This window comes from Typopeltis vanoorti, chromosome 20 (assembly GCF_054136105.1).
Source record: "Typopeltis vanoorti isolate ZY-2024b chromosome 20, IOZ_Tvanoo_1.0, whole genome shotgun sequence".
Classification (NCBI taxonomy): domain Eukaryota; kingdom Metazoa; phylum Arthropoda; class Arachnida; order Uropygi; family Thelyphonidae; genus Typopeltis; species Typopeltis vanoorti.
Genome location: NC_143568.1, coordinates 49,595,332 through 49,613,601, shown reverse-complemented (window position 1 = coordinate 49,613,601; position 18,270 = coordinate 49,595,332). Strand labels below are relative to the sequence as shown.

At 37.2% G+C, this 18,270-nt stretch overlaps 1 protein-coding gene across 1 annotated transcript in view; it reads left to right on the top strand.

Annotated features, from left to right (window-relative positions):
• lgs (BCL9 domain-containing protein legless) overlaps nucleotides 1–18,270 on the top strand; it is a 684,040-nt gene that overhangs the window by 477,961 nt on the left and 187,809 nt on the right. Inside the window, exon 9 of the mRNA XM_090410672.1 lies at nucleotides 16,766–16,858. Within this exon, the coding sequence (XP_090266798.1) occupies nucleotides 16,766–16,858 (93 nt within the window). The remainder of the gene's footprint in view (nucleotides 1–16,765; nucleotides 16,859–18,270) is intronic.

The window sequence follows — 18,270 nt, the reverse complement described above, 5'->3', positions numbered from 1 at the left end:
GCACTACTTTGGCTCCTGATTTGGCAAGAAGGACAGTTCTGGATGGCCCAGACAGGATAAATCAGCTAGTGGGCTTGTCTGCAAGGTTCAACGGTGTTGCAGTAAGTCTCTCACCTCATGGTCCAGGGTCGGTATCCTAGACCTGCTACAGTGCTGGTATAATGTGCAGGGTTGCCTTGACGTTCCGCTCCTGAGCAGAGTCTTTGCTTGCCAGGTAGTGGGCTTCCATGTTTGGCTCCGTTGTGGGTGGGGTGCTCTGGTGCCGAACTAAAATCTCCTTAAATATGAATCCTTCATCTACAAATGTTTCAGGGTCCCTACCCAAGTCCCAGCCAAGTACTATACCATAGATACAGTATATGGAAACAGAAGCAAGAAACAAAAGATATCGAATACTAACATAAATGTACCAACCTTTTTAATCATTCATGCAACAGGTGAAAAAGCAATTGGGAAAATGTCACCCTTCTTTATCCAAAATGGTTTTGAAGGACTGGCAGGACCTCCCAGAACTGTCAAGAAATTGCGTTCTGGGGATATCCTCATGGAGGTATTGTGTAAACAACATTCCAAGAAACTTCTGAGAGCAATGACAATGGGTGGAATACAAATTACAGTAACACCTCACAGAACCCTCAATTCCAGTAGAGGAGTGATATCAGAATGGGATCTCCTTAATGTTCCTGATGAGGAGATATGTTCAGAGCTTAAAGATCAAGGAATGACGGATGTGAGGCACATCCTGATACATAGGGATGGTCGCCTGGTCTCAACCAAGAACATCATCCTTACTTTTGATACACCTATGCCTCTGACATCTGTAAAAGCAGGGTATCTCAGCTGTCCTTTAGAATGTACATCCCTAACCCGCTGAGATGCTTTAAATATCAAAGTTATGGACATGCCCAAACTGCCTGTCCTGGTTCTACTACCTGTGCCCGATGTGGTAGTAAAGAACATAACAAATCTTGCTGTGAAAAAAAGCTAAATCTGTCAACTGTCAGGGAGATCATCCAGCTTACTCTCATGCATGTCAGAAATGGAAAGATGAAAAAGAGATACAAAACATAACATATCAGGATGCAAAAAGAAAGCTGGTCACATTTCACCTGTTCTGCGATCCTCTTATGCTGAAAAAGTAACAATTAAAAAAGTGCCAAAAGCTACTCAAACATGTATGACTGTTCCATCATCTGATAATTTCACCATACCTGAACTTTATGATTGCAAGTGCTTCTCTGTTGAGTGCGTTAATCACAAGACCTATGGCTTTACTCCAGAGACAACTTCAAAAATTGCCCCATTCGATGAAAACTCACCTGTCAAAAAAATTATGGCAGAGATATCACTCAAAGATAAACCACCAGACACTCGCACAGAAAAAATGGATACCTCTGTACCCAGTGAAAGCAAACTAAACCTACCAACTGACCCTAACACATTTGATGTTTTGAACATTCTACCAGAGTAAGAGATGGACACTGGCCGTCCATACTTCCCTAAAACAATGGATAAATATAAACCTGACAAAGGTAAGCCCTCAACCTCCCGAAAATCAAGACAATAGGAAAATTTTTACAATGGAATTGTCATGGGATTGTCGTGCTTCTCTGTTGAGCGCATTAATCACAAGACCTATGAACCTTACTCCAGAGACAACTTCAAAAATGGCCCCATTCGATGAAAACTCACCTGTCAAAAAATTATGGCAGAGATATCACTCAAAGATAAACCGCCAGACACTCACAGAAAAAATGGATTAGCGACAACTTCAAAAATGGCCCCATTCGATGAAAACTCACCTGTCAAAAAATTATGGCAGAGATATCACTCAAAGATAAACCACCAGACACTCACACAGAAAAAATGGATACCTCTGTACCCAGTGAATGCAAACTAAACCTACCAACTGACTCTAACACATTTGATGTTTTGAACATTCTACCAGAGTAAGAGATGGACACTGGCCGTCCATACTTCCGTAAAACAATGGATAAATATAAATCTGACAAAGGTAAGCCCTCAACCTCCTGAAAATCAGACAAGTCAATAAAATCAAGACAGGAAAATTTTTACAATGGAATTGTCGTGGGATTTGCCAGAATATTGATGATATCAAGATGTTGTTTCAGAAACACAGACCTTTCTGTTTCTATCTACAGGAAATGTACTTAAGACCCAATGAAGACTGTACCTTTAGGAATTTCACTGTTGTGTGTAAGGACAGAACTGGAGGTGGTCCTGCTCATGGAGGAGTAGCTATGCCAGTGGGCAGTCATATTCCTTTCCATCAGGTCTAACTTAATACTTCTCTGGAAACAGTAGCGATTCTCTTCTCCATGGGATTTCTTATTACAGTATGTTCAATTTATTTACCACCAAATGCTGAGTTAAATGAAATTGATCTTGATAACCTTATCTCGCAACTGCCTGAACCCATACTTTTGATGGGTGACTTTAATGGTCACAATACTCTATGGGGTAGTGCCAACACTAATAGACAAAGTTGAATCATTGAAAGAATTCTTGATAATAATAACCTCTCCCTTTTAAATAATAAACTCAATACTTTCTTCCATATGCCTACCCGTTCATATTCTGCAATTGATCTTACAATCTGCTCCCCTTCTACTGCTCATGTGGGACATTGAAGAGAACATATATTATTATTATTATTATTACGGGCGACTCCAGGGAATCCTTAAACTCATCGAGGGAGGCCCTAAACATCACGTCCACGCAACTATGCGATTACATTCTCACAGTATCTATCATACCTTGCCTTGAACTCACTCACCGTCATAGCACCCACAACAGACTCTGACAGCTTATTCCACTCATTTACCACTCTAAAAGTAAAGAACCCAGCTCTAACACCCCTGCTAACCACACTCTTGCCCAGCTTCCATAGGTGTCCTCTAGTTCTCCCACCACCAGTCCTGATCTCAAAAATATCCTCTGAATTAATCCTATAGAAACCTTTTAGCAATTTGAATGTCTCAAACATATCTCTCCTTTTCTGCCTATCAACCAATTTCTGCAACCCACAAATCTTCAACCTGTTCTCATATTGTTCATTCCATAGACCTGTTATCATCTTAGTCACTCACCTCTGGATCCTCTCCACCTCCTCCCCATCAAGAAGGAACCTAGGTGACCAAATCTGGACACAGTAGTCAAGATGAGGTCTTATCAAGGCTCGGTACAGAGGTACAGTAACTTGCTTGTCTGTGCTCGTCAAGGTATTTTTCAACAACCAAGTGAGTTGATGAGCTGATTTAGCTACATTTGCAATGTGCCCCTTAAACTTAGTCTCCCTATCCACCAACACTCCCAAGTTCCTGGCCTCATCAATCTCCTGGAGTACAGTTCCACCAATGTAGTATACTGCTGCTAATCTTTTCATCCCAAAATGCATAACCTTACATTTTGTCAAATTAAATTGACATCCATTCTCCTTAGCCCAGAACTCCATTTTATCCAAATCATCCTGCAAGATTTTGATATCTTCTGCATTCACTACTGCCCTACCCAACTTTGCATCATCAGCAAACAAATGAACTGTTCCTCTTAGATCCTTCCCTATATCGTTAATGAACAGATTAAACAGCAGTGGTCCAAGAACAGATCGCTGTGGCACACCACTAGTCACAGGCCGTCTTTTGGACTCTACTCTTTGATATCTCTCCATCAACCACCACCACCTATCCTTTTCACCAACCCTACATCCATTCCCATATGTTGTAGTTTACAGATTAGAATTTCATGTGGTATCCTGTCAAACGCCTTTGCCAGGTCCAGCAGTATCACTGTAAACTCATTACCCTTATCCAGTTCAGCCATCACCTTGTTATAAAGCTTGAGGAAGTTACTGAGGCATGATCTACCCTTCACAAAGCCATGCTGTCCCCCATACAATATCTCATTTTCATCAATCCATTCCTGCATTTTTCCCTTGACTACTTTCTCCAATACCTTGACAACGACTCTTGATATGCTGATCGGTCGGTAATTTGCAACCGTAGTCTTGGATCCTCCTTTATGTAGTGAAACTATTTTCCCCTCTTTCCACACCTTCGGGACAAAACCAGACCCGAGACTCAGAACAACATGGTCAAGGGCACTGATAATTCCTTAGGCGCTTCACGCAAGACCCGTGCCGGTATACCATCCAATCCCACAGATGTATTCACATTAAGGTTCTGTAATAGACTATTCACCTCCACTTCATTCATCACAATTCCCATATAAACTAATGGTTCCTTCATTTTTTCAATGTCACCACCTGGATGATATACTTTTGCAAAGTGCTCGTTCAGTAACTCCACTATATCGACTGATTCAGTGTCCTCCTTACCATCATCATTCCTTAAAATCATTTTGCCGTGTAAAGTTTTTTTCTTGCTTGCAGCATATTGAAACAACTGTTTGGGATTCTCTTTAGCTTGCATAGCTAGTTTCCTTTCATAATCCGCTTTTGCTTTTTTTTACCACACTCGTTACCCTTCTGGTCTGCACTTTATACCGTTCGTGTGCCTGCAAGTCACCCCTTTCTTTAAATTCCCTCCACAGTTGTTTCTTTTTTTGCAGCTCAAGCTTAATGGTGTTATTCATCCATTTAACCCCTACTTGTTTTACTATTTGGACCCTACGTATACAATCAGCCATAACCTCCTGTAAATGCTCCTTGACCACTTCCCATGTTCTATCGACATCCAACCCTTGCAGTTGTACATGCCATGGCACTGATCCAAGCAATCTCCTAAGCTTGTCATACTTGCCAGCATAGTAATTCCACATATACTCTGTCTTAATCGAAAATTCCACACCTTTAGCCACCTCCTAGGTCAAGACCTTATGATCACCCTCACCAATAGGTGGTCATATTCATTACAGTCAAATTCTGAGATGCTGTTACCAGGTCAAGCACTCTCACACCCCTAGTATTTTCAATTACATGCTGTCTCAGATAGTTATCCCTTAATAATTGAATAAAATCCATTTCCTTCCTCACATGTGTCCTCTCCTCCTTTTAATCAATGTTACCATAGTTGAAATCCCCCATAATAATTACCCTCCTTCCACTCATTTCATCAATTTGTTTATGCATACTATCTCCACCATCTATTCCATCACCTGGTCTATAGCAGCAACTAACTATTTTATTCTGCCAGTCTCAATCTCACACCAAATAGCCTCAAATGAGCTCTTTTCATTATCCTGCAATACAACTTCAATTCTCCTTGGCTGCAGTTCATCAGCTATCATCAATAATACCCCCCCCCTCATTTTATTCTCTCTGTTCCTCCTAAACACACTATATCCTACACATTTTATCCCACTAACTATATCATCTTCCGTCAGCCATGTTTCACTAATGCCAATAACCTGTGGCCAGGAAGAGCCAACCAAGGCCAAAAATTCTTCCTTCTTGTTCCTAATACTCCTGGCATTAGTATACATGAAATGCAATGATCCATTTGTCCCAACCCCTATCTTGATGCATTATTCTAAATATCCCATTTCCATTTTTTGTCCTTAGTACTGGCTCAGGTACATTATATACATTCTTACACTCAACTGCCTCACTGATGTCTGCATATCCCCCCCCCCCTCCTTGGTAGTTCTAGTTTCCCTGGTTCTGCACATCCATTTTCACTTCATTCAGCAACACTTTTTCCAGTCTCCGCACACCAAATCCATTCAAATGCAGACCATCCATCTTGTATAAATCCTTTCGCCCATCAAACTCATTCCACACGTTCACAAATTCCACACCACACCGTCTGCATAGCCTGCGCATAATGTCATTTGTGATTATGGCCCTCCTAACTGGAAGTGATCACTTTCCTGTTCTCTGCACGATGTCTTCACAAGAACCATGTTCACTCACAGGATACCTATATGGAAAATGGACCAGACTGACTGGAACACTTTCTCTCATCTTGCAAAATTTAATGCTGATGCCATTAGTCAAACACCTATCAGTGAAGTGGTAAAATATATAACAGAATGCATTGTCCAGGCAGCAACAGCTCCATCCCAAAAACATCATCTCGGTTTCCAGTCTATCCAAAGCCTTGGTGGAACTCAGAATGTGAGACAGCCAAAAAAGATCAACACAGAGCTTGAGGCATATTTCGTAGCTACCCCACCACATCAAACAATAGCTTTCAAGCATGCTCGAGCCAAAGCACATTATGGAAGATGTCACAGTCAAAAACAATCATGAATCCAATTTACTACATCAATTAATCAAATGACCAGCCCGAAAATTTTATGGGATAAAATCTGGAAAATGAAAGACAGATATAGAACACATTGTTTGTCTACTTTTGGCCATAATGGAAGTGTTATTGCTGATCCCAAAGCTATTGCAGATACTTTGGGAGAAACTTTTGCTAGAATCTCAGCAACATATTCTTCTGATTTTTAATATTGAAAGAGCAACAAGATGAACAAAGACTTTATTTCTCTACCAACATTCTTCAGCCATATAATCAGCCAGTTGTTCAGGAAGAATTAAAACAAGGCTCTCCTGCAATTTCACCCTAGTGCAGTAGGGCCTGATGACATCCATTATGAAATGATAAAACATCTACCATCATCCTCTATGGATCTTCTTCTCTTATTATACAATAGAATACTTGCAGAGGAAGTGTTTCCAAATTCTTGGCATAAGTCAATTGTCATTGCTATCCCAAAACCAGGAAAAGATCCAACACAAGCAAATAATTATCGATCCATTGCTCTGACCAGCTGTTTTTGTAATATACTAGAGAAAAATGGTTAATGTGAGACTTTTCTGGTATTTAGAAAGCAACAGACTTCTCTCCAGTACACAATGTGGTTTCCATAGACATCCATCAACTTTAGACCATTTGGTTTGTTTAGAAACTTGTATAAGAGATGCATTTCCGAGGCGAGAACATCTTTTCTCAGTTATTTTTTGACATGGAAAAAGCTTATGACACAGCCTGGAGATATGACATATTAAAAGACCTCTATAACCTAGATCTCAAAGCACACCTCCCTATATTTATTATAAACTTTCTGTCCAGGCAAACTTTCCAAGTCAGAGTGAGAAGTATGCTATCTCAACCATATCATCAAGAACAAGGTGTTCCCCAAAGCTCTGTCTTAAGTGTGATCCTTTTTGCTATTAAAATTGTTTAGAGTGGGAGGAAACAGCTTCCTCCCACTGTAAACAATGCTCTATATGTTGATGACCTCACAATTTACTGTCACTCACATAACATGAGGGTAATTGAAAGACAACTTCAGCAAGCAATTGATCATGGCTCTCTGTGGACTCTTAATAATGGATTTAGGTTTTCAACAGAAAAAAGTGTCTGTGTACACTTCTATCGAAAACGCAATCATCACCCAGATCCTGAACTGAGAATGGGACATACTGTTATTCCAGTAGCTACAGAAACCAAGTTCTTGGGACTCATCTTTGACAGTAAACTCACATTTCTAGCACACATTCGTCAACTAAGAGAAAAGTGCAAAAGAGCTTTGAACTTCCTTCGCACTCTGTCCTCTAGTGAGTGGGGTGCTGATCGAGCTTGATAACTGGATTATGGGTCCCAAGTCTATGGTTCTGCAAGACAGAGTAACCTACGATGGTTGGATTCCATCCATCATCAGGATATAAGGTTAGCTACCGATGCCTTTCGTACATCACCCACTTGAAGTCTCAATGTTGAAGCAAATGAACCAGCTCTATCACTTTGATGGAAACAGTTATCTCTTAATTACACCCTAAAAATAAAATCTCTCCCAGATCACCCTACATGGAATAGTATCTTCTGTGTGCATTGGGAAGTTCAATATCACACACATCAAAAACTGCTATACATCCTTTTGGTATGCGTGTTAAAGAAACTGTGCAAGCTGTTGGTATAAATGTTGACAACATTAGCTACACTAAACATAACAGCATTCCTCGATGGCAGGTTTGCTCACCATTCTGCACCCTCTCACTTTGTCAGCTACAGAAATCTTATACTCCATCATCCATCTACCTGCAATTGTTTAATGCACACAGATCAGCACACGCTGATTTCTTACCCATCTATACCGATGGTTCAAGACCTAATACATCTGTTGGCTGTGCTGCTGTATTTCCTGACATCATTATCTCAAATCAAATCCCACCAGTAAAATTGCAGTAATTATGCAGATCCCTGCAATAATTATACAGCAGAGTTACATGCCATTCAGCTTGCACTTGTGCATATAAAAGAAAACTGCTACTAAAAGTGTATAATTTGTACAGACTCATTGAGCTCTTTACAGGCTGTTTCCTCTCCTATGTATAATCCACATCCAGTACTTTATGAGGTGCTTCACCTGTTTCACAAAATGAAAATCCTTAATTTTGATGTTCAGTTCTGCTGGATTCTCAGCCACATCAGAATTAAGGGAAATTAGGCTGCAGATGCAGCTGCTAAATCAACTCATGCCTTCTCCACATACTATTCGACAGTTCCATATACAGACTACAGATGCTTATAAGATCAAAGCTAATTGCTCAGTGGGAGTCAACATGGCAAGAAGCATTAACAAACAAATTATATGACATTAAACCTGAAATTAAACACTGGCATTCTAGTCAACATACAAAGAGAAGGGAGGAGGTGGTTCTTGCTAGGCTCTGCATAGGTCACAGTCACCTTATGCATTCTCATTTACTGAGAGCTGATGACCCTCCCATATGTGAAAAATTCAACACGCATCTCACTATTTATCATATTCTGGTATATTGTCAAAAATTTACACGCGAGAGGAATGAAAATTTCACCTATCTAATATACACTCAGAGAAATGCTAGCAGACTCAGCCAAATTGCATAATGTTTTTAATTTTTTAGAAAGAATTAATTTGTACAAACACATTTGACATATAAATTTGTTTATATGTAAATACTGTTTTGCTTAACTTAACTTTTATACATACATATTATTCATTAGGTTAAATTTGACCAATTATGTGTTACCATAGGCCTTGATCTTGTATATTTGTGTCACCCTGCTGTAATTTTGTTAATATGTAAATACCATAATGCTAAACTTAAATTTTATGCATATAAGCTGTATAATAATTCCTTTCTGACTCTGAGTATTAGTATAATAATGTTTGTTGTAATCTTACTGTATGTAGATACTGCTTTCCTTGACTTGTTTTGTATATACATATGTTAACCTGTATTGTTATCTATTTATGTACTGCTGAAACCTTTGCAGTAATTTTATTTTGTAGATACTGCATTGTTTAACATAAATTTTGTGTATACATTTTATTTACTACTTGATTTTTCCACTAATCATGTAGTGCTGTAGGACATCTTATCTATTTGTATACTTCTAGTAATTCTGTTTATATGTATTGCTAAATTCTGTTTATACTACATTGCTAAATTTAATTTTCATCCATGCATATTGTATAATAATCCCTTTTTGACTATTTTTGTACTGCTGTAAAAGCATCTATTATAATTTTACATATATGTAGATACTAAATTCCTTGGCTTAGTGTTGCATATTTTGTATTAACTTATATTCTTAATTCTTTGTACACTACTGTAATAACCTCTGACCTTGTGTGTTGCTGTGCCCTCTGCAGCACTTCTGTTTATCTGTAGATGCTGCTTTGTGGAACTAGATTCTTGTACAGACATATTGTTTACAATTTTCTGTATATGCTAATGTATAGTTGTAACCTTTAGTATGGCACAGTATGACCTGTGTTGTCTTTGTGCCAAATAAACTATAAACCAACCAACCAACCAATCCTATCTATAATTCTCCTCTAAATCAGTCTGTAACCTGTCAAGACTCCAATATTATCAGATCTTATATTTCTATCTTCTAAGCCACTTTTTATTGTATCAATCCACATATGTCTTGATCGTCTGAGTCTTTTTTCCTGCCAACCTGACAGAGAACACTTGTTTTGCTAATCTTTCTTCTCCCATTCTGTTTAAATGACCATATCACCTGAGATTAGCTCTGCTAATGCATTCCTGGATGCTGACAATGTCAAGTTCTTTCCTAATATCCTCATTTTTAATATGATATTGCCATTGATGCCATCTGTTCATGCCCTTAATCTTTCTTAGGAATCTCATATCTGCAGTCCCTAGTCTTGGTCAAGCATTTTACTTCTCACCCAGCTCTCAGATCCATAAGTTAAAATTGGCTTGAATGCTATCTTGTATACAGCTAATTTAGTATTTTGGCTAATTTCTTTCTTATTCCATATAAATTTATTCAGTTGACTTCCTACCATACCAGCTTTGTTGATTCTGCTGTCTATTTCCATATATATCTATTTCCATTTTCACTAAAAATTGTGCCTAAGTAGCTGAAATGTTTGACTTGTTCTATAGGTTCTTTATTCACAATGCAGTTGATATTTTCAATGTTTCTGTCTATTTTCATTGTCTTTGTCTTTTTAATGCTGACCTTCATACCATATCTATTACAAGAGTTATTCAGTTTTGTCAGGGAATCTTGCAGACTTGTAGCCGATTTATTTAGAAGTATAACATCATCTGTATAAAGCAGAGCTGAGATTAACATCTCCAATTTTGATATCTGGTTTAATACCACTTTCCTTCATAATGCAATCCATATAGATAATGAATAAGCGAGAGGGGATAATGTACATCCTTGTCTGACACCAGATTCAACATTAAACCACCTTCCTGTACTTTCTTTAATTCTAAATGCTAACTTACAACTCAAATACAGACTAAGTATTGCTTGATATAATGTCCCATTGATACCATATGACTGTAGCATTTGTAATAGATTCTCTTTTGGCACCTTGTCATATGCCTTTTCCAGATCTACAAAACTTAAATACAGATCTTTGTTATATTCCCATGATTTCTCAACTATCTGTCGTAAAGTGAAAATCTGATCCTGACAGCTTCTATCTGAATCCAGATTGTTCTTCACCAAGCTTCCACAATCCTCAACCATTTCTCAAGTAAACGTGCATAAATCTTACTAGGAACATTCAGTAGAGAAATATCTCTGTAATTCTCACATTCAGTTTTATTTCCCTTTTTATATATGTGTACTATGAGAGCTCTACTCTAATCATCTGGAATTTGTCCCTCTGTCCAATCCTTCTAAACTATGCAGTGCAGCCACTGTAAGACTTTTATACCTCCATACTTAGCATTTCTGGTTGAATATCATCTACTCCTGCTGCGTTTCCACATTTCAGGCTTTTGATCGCTTTTTCTACTTCAAGTATAGATATATATTCCTGATTGTATGCCTGTTGAGTGATTTTTACCATTGTACTATTACTGCTGGTTTCATTTATCAATTTTTAGAAGTAATTACTTCATACTTCAAGGATATCTTTTTCTCCCGTTTTCATGTCACCTTTATCATTTCTAATTTTACAGCACCCTTTCCTCCATTTCTGAGCTTCTTCATCAACCTACAGAATATCTTGCCACCTTCTTGATATTTATTTTCTATGTTCTTACCAAAGTCCTCACATGACTTTTGTTTAGCACAGTGTTTAGCTTTCTTACATTTGTTGCTGTATTCTCTAAGAGCACAAGCTGACTTATTTGCCAGGAACTTTTGATATGCTTTCCTCTTTTCCTTCACTGCCTCTTTAACTTCCTGTGTCCACCATGGAGTTCTGATTTTTCTATTCTTACAGACAACCTCACCACATGCCTCTCTGGCTGAATCAATCAGTGTTTTCTTCAGGGCTTGCCACTGAATCTCCAAGGTTTGGTTCCTGTTTTTTCATTTTTTCTTCAATCATGTTTGTGTCTACTGTTCACATCTGAGAGCTGCTTGACTTTTATTCACTTTAAAACTTTTTTACATGTTCTTCTTTTCAATATGAAATTCAATTTTATCCTGCTCAAGACTAAATGGTGATCACTTCCAATTTCAAATCCTCTGTACACTCTGGTGTCCTGCAAAAGGGAGAAAATATCACTATCAACAATAACATAGTCAATGAGACTTTTCTTATTCCTTGCCTCTTTTCTCCATGTGAATTTGTGCACATTTTTATGTTGGAACATTATGTTAGTGTTAACCTGTCCATGTCCTGAGCAGAAATCCAACAGGTATTTGCCATTATTATTAGCTTTGCTCTTTTCTCCAAATTTTCCCAAAATATTGGACGACCTGGCTGGCTGAGTGGTTAGCGTGTCCGTTCTCCAGCCAAAAGGCTGCGGGTTTGTATCCCGTCGTGGGCATGGATGTTTGTGAGTGTCTGTGGAAAAACTAGTGGTGGTTGATGGTAGATGGCATTGGTAGTTGTGGTCATTTGATTAATTGAGTGGTGGAGACAGCGTTGTAGAGCAGGTGCTCTCCCTTGATGAGTCTTTGGACTCCCTGGAGGTGTCAAATAATAAATAAATAATAATTTATTTATTATTTGCTATTTAGATCCCCAACAAGGACCAACTTTTCCTTCTTCATTGTGTCAGTTGCTTTCTGTAAAGCCTCAAAAAATTCCTGCACTTCTACCTTAGCAGAACCTTCTGTGGGACTATGGACACAATAAGTCTCATTGTCCAGTTCCCCATTGTCATATTTGCCCACATTGCTCTACTTGAGGTTGCCTGCCATTCAAGAAGTTTAGCCTCATATTTAGTGTTGAGTACTATGGCTACTCCTTCTTTTCCTTGATTTTCATTGCCTGAATGTAACATGTTATGTTATATTTATTGCTCAGAAAGATCTCACAAGTTTTTGCCTTTTTTATTTCAGTCACCCCTATTATGTCGATCTGGTACTTATCCAATTCCTCAGCTAGCTCCATTTCTCTGCTATTCAGGCTTCTTATGTTGATAGTACCGATCTTGAACTCTTGTGATGGGTAGGTTTTAGGATTTGTTCCAGTAGCTGATGGCAAAAACAACGGGGGGGGGGCTTGTTTAACCAGGCGATGCTCCATCCGGCATGAAATTCTGTCATATTGTACCATCATTTTTTTTTTATTATTTTGGCTTAAGCCAATAAAAATGCAATTTGGTCTAAATCCCAAAGTGCCAGCCCATCCTCGTTTGTTCAGTATCCAGTTAGTACCTAACAGTGCATACCACGAGAAGGTGAGGATTGGACAATAGGTCAGAAGCTCTGATCGGTGCTCTGCATTCCTTTAAAGGCCATGTGAAGGTCTCCTCTCAGTTATATATCTTTGACCCTTAAGCCCCCCCCCCCTAATGTGATCCATATAGATGATTAATAAGAGCAGAGAGAATTTTCATCCTTTTCTTACACTTGATTTTACATAAAACCATTTTCCTGTATTTTCTTCTGTTCTAATTGCTGACATTACAACTTAAATGTGGACTATGTATTGCCCTGCATAATTTTCCACTTCCCCATATAATTGCAGTGTTTTGAAAACCCGTTCCTCTGGGAAAGAAACTTTTTGTATGCACTTTCCAGGTATACAAATCTTAAGTACAGATCCTTGTTGTACTCTCATGATTTCTCAACTATTTGTTGTAAAGTGAAAATCTGATCCCGACAACCTCTATTTGTCCAGAATCCAGCTTGCACTTCTCCCAATTTCTCCTCTTCCACAATTTTTCTCATTCTTTACAGATGAGCTTGCATAAATCTTACCTGGAACACTTAGTAGAAATTCTTCTGAAATTCGATATTCTGACTAGGCCCTCTAAATTATGCCTTGAAGCACTGCAAAACTTTTATATCTCCATATTTGAGCATTTCCAGGTCTAATATCATTTACTCCTTACATTTTACTAATGTACTACAGGTTTATATACCAAACTCTCATGTATGGACTCAACATAAAAAAAAAAAAAAACTGCAGCTGCCTTTCCAGATTTGAAGTTTTTGATGGCTTTTTCTACCAGAAATATTGATATGTACTCCTGTTTGCATTTCTCTTGAGACTTTTTTACTACTGTTCAGTTCACTGCTTGTTTCATTTAATAATCTTTCAATGTGATTACTCCAGACATCTAGGATATCCTTATCTTCAGTTTTCATGTTACTTTTGTCATGTTTGATTCCTTTTACAGTACTCATTCCTTGATATCTAAGCTTTTCTTTTTCAAAGCCTCCAGAACATTTTTCCATCTTCTTGATATTTACCTTCTAGAATCTTAACAAAGTCTTCCCATGATATCTATTTTCACACATAGCTTCGCACTCTTACATTTTTCTCTGTATTCTTTTAGGGCATCTTCCAACTTATTTGCTAGGAACTTTTTGTATACTTTCTTCTTTTCCATTACTGCTTCTTTGACTTCCTGTGTCCAACATGGCGTTCTTATTTTCTATCCTTGTAGACAAGGATAGAAAATAAGAACACCATGTTGGACACAGGTGTCAAAATAAGAACACTTCACCATCTGTCTATCTATCTGCATCACTCACTGTTTTCTTCAGAGTTTGCCATGGAGACTCCAAGTGTTGGTTCTTGTTTTCAAACTGTTTCATTGTTTTTTTCAATAATTTTTGTATAGTTGTTTCTACAGTTTACGTGTAAAAGCTGCTCAACTTGAATAATTTTTAACTTTTTTCATACTGTTTTTTTTTTATTTCAATGTACTATTCATTTTTATTCTTCTTAAAAGTAAATGATGGTCAAAATACAGTTTCAAATCCTCTGTACTCTCTTGGATTGTGAACCAGCATTGAAAATATCATTAACAACAATAACATAGCCAATGAGGCTTTTCTTATTTCTTGTGTCTTCTCTACATGTGAACTTGTGCACATCTTTATGTTGGAAATGGTGTTAGTAATGACTAACATGTGAGGAGAAATTCAGCAGATACTTACCATTATTATTAGCCTTGCCCTTTTTTCCAGATTTTTTCAAAATCTTTTTATATGCCTGGTGTGATTCACTTCCTACCCTGCTGTTAAGATCTCCAACAAGTACCTCTTTTCCCATTTTCTTTATGTCAGCTGCCTGCTCTAGTGACTTGAAAAAGTCTTTTACTTATTCCTTAGGAGATCCTTCTGTTGGGCCGTAGACATAAATAAGTTTCACTGTCCATAATCTCATTTTGAAGTATTCCCACATAACTCTATTTGAAACTGCCTTCCAATGTTGTTTGTTGGAAGAGGTTTGTCTTCATGTTTGGTGTTGAATGCTATTGCTACTCCTTCCTTTCCTTGATCCTTATTGCCTGAATATAACATCATATACTTATTATTTAGTACGATCTCATTTGTTTTTGTCTTCTTTGTTTCAGTGATGCCAATTATGTCCACGTGGTATATGTTCAGACGTGTGAAAATTTTTGAATTACATGTTTCTAGTATTAGTAAGCAAGTAAGACGTTCTTTGAAGTAATAAAACTGAAATTCATGTGTATGTAATAACTTTATAACAAAAACATTTTGCAAAAGCCAAATTGTCATCGCTAACAGAGGAAAAACTGCAGCATGACATGAGTAAGAAAGACTGATAAGCAAATCTCATAATCCTAGGGACAGAGTTGAGTGTTTTGGGCTCTTGGGTAAATGTGTGTGCCAAATATACATTAGCTTCACAGAGCAAAATTTTGTGAGGTTGGAATAATTTTTTAGAGCAGAGACTGATGTATTAGTTTTCCAAATTTATATTTTGAAGTAAAGTATTTTTTGTTTCAGGTGAATCCTGTGATGAACACCCTAATTCTACCTATCTGACTTTGAAGTATGAGAAATAGTAATGAAACATTTTTAATTATTTGTCATAAACATTGCCATATGCTTCCTAAATTTATCAACGAGAGTGATAATTAATGCATAAGCTTACTTCAGGTATCACTTTGTGTATGTAATAAGCTCTTTAAGTTGGTCCATCCATGGAACACACAGTTATTTTTTATGATACACAATAAAAATGAAAACACAATTTAATGACAAACTCTGAAACTTTTGGATCACCCCTGTGTAATATATTTAAAAAAAAAAAAAAACTATCAACATTTTTTTACTGACACAAAAACTTTATACGTTTAAGATTTATTAAAATTATTATAATTTATGCTAGCCTTGTTGACCAAGTGGTTTGTGTATCCCCTCTCCAACCAACAGGCTGCAGGTTCAAATCCCACTGTGGATCCCACTGTGGGTCTTGGATGTTAATACTTGTCTCTTTGGGTGGGAGATGAATTTCATCATCCAGTGTAAGACCAAAACCACTACCTCTGCTTATTAGAATCCTGAAGTGGTCTGAAAAAATTCCATGTTTGATCTCTAGATCAAGGTTTCTGGGCCATGTAAAAAATAAATAAAACATTCTTCGCCCATCCATGTACAATAGGTTTGCATATAGCCTTTCATGGGTGAGAGCCACATTAAAAAAAAAAAAAAAAAAAAAAAAAAAAAAAATTCACTTATTGGGGGGGCAGGGGGACCTGTCACGTTGGATTGCTTTGATATTGAATGAGGAATCTTACCTATTTAAACAGCTATCATTCTAATGAAACCTTTATCGTTAGCATTAATAAAAGACCACTATAGAGATGTCTGGACAGCACTCATGCCTTTTAAGGAATGCAAACTATGGCAACTCGGGTGCCAAGGATTGTATTCTCAGCCTTGTAGTCTAGTCAATTTTCGAAATTTTCAAAGTTTATATAGATATAATTTTTTTTTTCTATCATTTTAACAAATGAAGCCTTTGGCTCTTCTTTCAGTTATTATGATTTATACAGTTTATTTTTGCACTTTGTGAGGTTAATGCACATGAAACTTCTTTGTCTGCTTCTAATGTTTTACTTTTTTCTTAGTTAATATGCAGCCGTTGAGCGATAACCCCAGTGATGCTTCAGTAAATAGCAACAAAGAAAATGCACCCCCCATAAGTGGAGGCAGTGGAATGGGTAAATTAGTATTTATTTCATAAGTTTTTGCTGTTGAAAATGTTTTATTGTTCTTTCATTTTTTCAAAATAATGCTGTTAATACTTTTAATACTCACTGTTACCACTTTGTCTCAAAGCTATATTTACTTTAATTACCATTATTATTCTCATTGAGTAATTAGACATTGGTACTGTGGAATTAAAATAAACAAACTTAAATATTTGTTTTTAATGTATCATTAGTTTGTTTTCATAAGGTAGTAAACTTAAAAATACTTAGATTAGTCTGATAATATCCTATGAAAATTACTTCTCTGCAACTCTGAGGTGATTTTTGAAGTGTTTCCAAGTTTTATTTTCTTTGATTACTTTGCAAAATAGTTTTCATCATACTGCCCACCTTTCAAAAAAAAAAAATAAATAAATAAATATATATATATATATATACACATATATTTAATTAATGGATTATATATATATGTTACCTGCAAAGTGTGAAAAGCAGGCATTCTATAGAATGCGTGACGTTTTTAGGCAAAGTATGAAATGTCTTTTATTTTAATATTTTACATACTAGGCATTTTTTGTATAGAATACCTAAGCATTATATAGAATGACAAGTACAGTACTATTTCAGCAAAGTATGAAAAATGCTTTTATTGAAAAGATGCATTTGAAAATGTAAGATACCGGATTTTTCTATGGAAATAGAAAAAGACCAGTGCTGAACTACTTGTTGCTACAAGGTAGACTGGAATAACATTTTGAATTGCACTTAACTGCCTTTTTCATAAAAGCACTTTTTCATAAAAGCACTTCAAATTTCGGCACTTGGTCTTGCAAGCACACCTCATGAACCCTTGGCTGCTACCCATGGACAGAGCAGAAGCGGCTGACCAGAGAGCTATTTCATCGTCAGGAATGTCTCCAATTCTCAGTAAGTCCTTGGGATATAAAGTGAATTGTGATCTGGCATAGAGTTGGTTTAAAATTCCTTCAGCAGTTCCAAGTCGGTAAAAACTATTGTCTGTCACACTCATAACAACCGCCAGCAGATTGTATGAGTCACCCCGTCCTTTGTCGACATCTGGGATAGGAACTCGCGCAGTGGCCCCCAAAGGTGCAGGAGGAAATTTATTGTTGGAATCCATTTTCATTTTTTTGGCCTGTATTTCCAGATTCAATTTAGATCGAATTTTACCTTCGACAGCATTCTCAATATTGAAGCAAAGAGTACACAAAATGTTAACATCATAACCTTCTATTTTCTGATCTCAATTGTCTTTACTCTCATGTCCACAGGTGGCATCAACCTAACCTAACCTAAACATAACCTAATCATTTCTGGTTAGGTTAGGAAGTGCTCTGGCTCTCTGTTTTAGGCGAGCGTCGAAAGTCATGTCACTTGCCTTGCGACATTTATACTTTGCC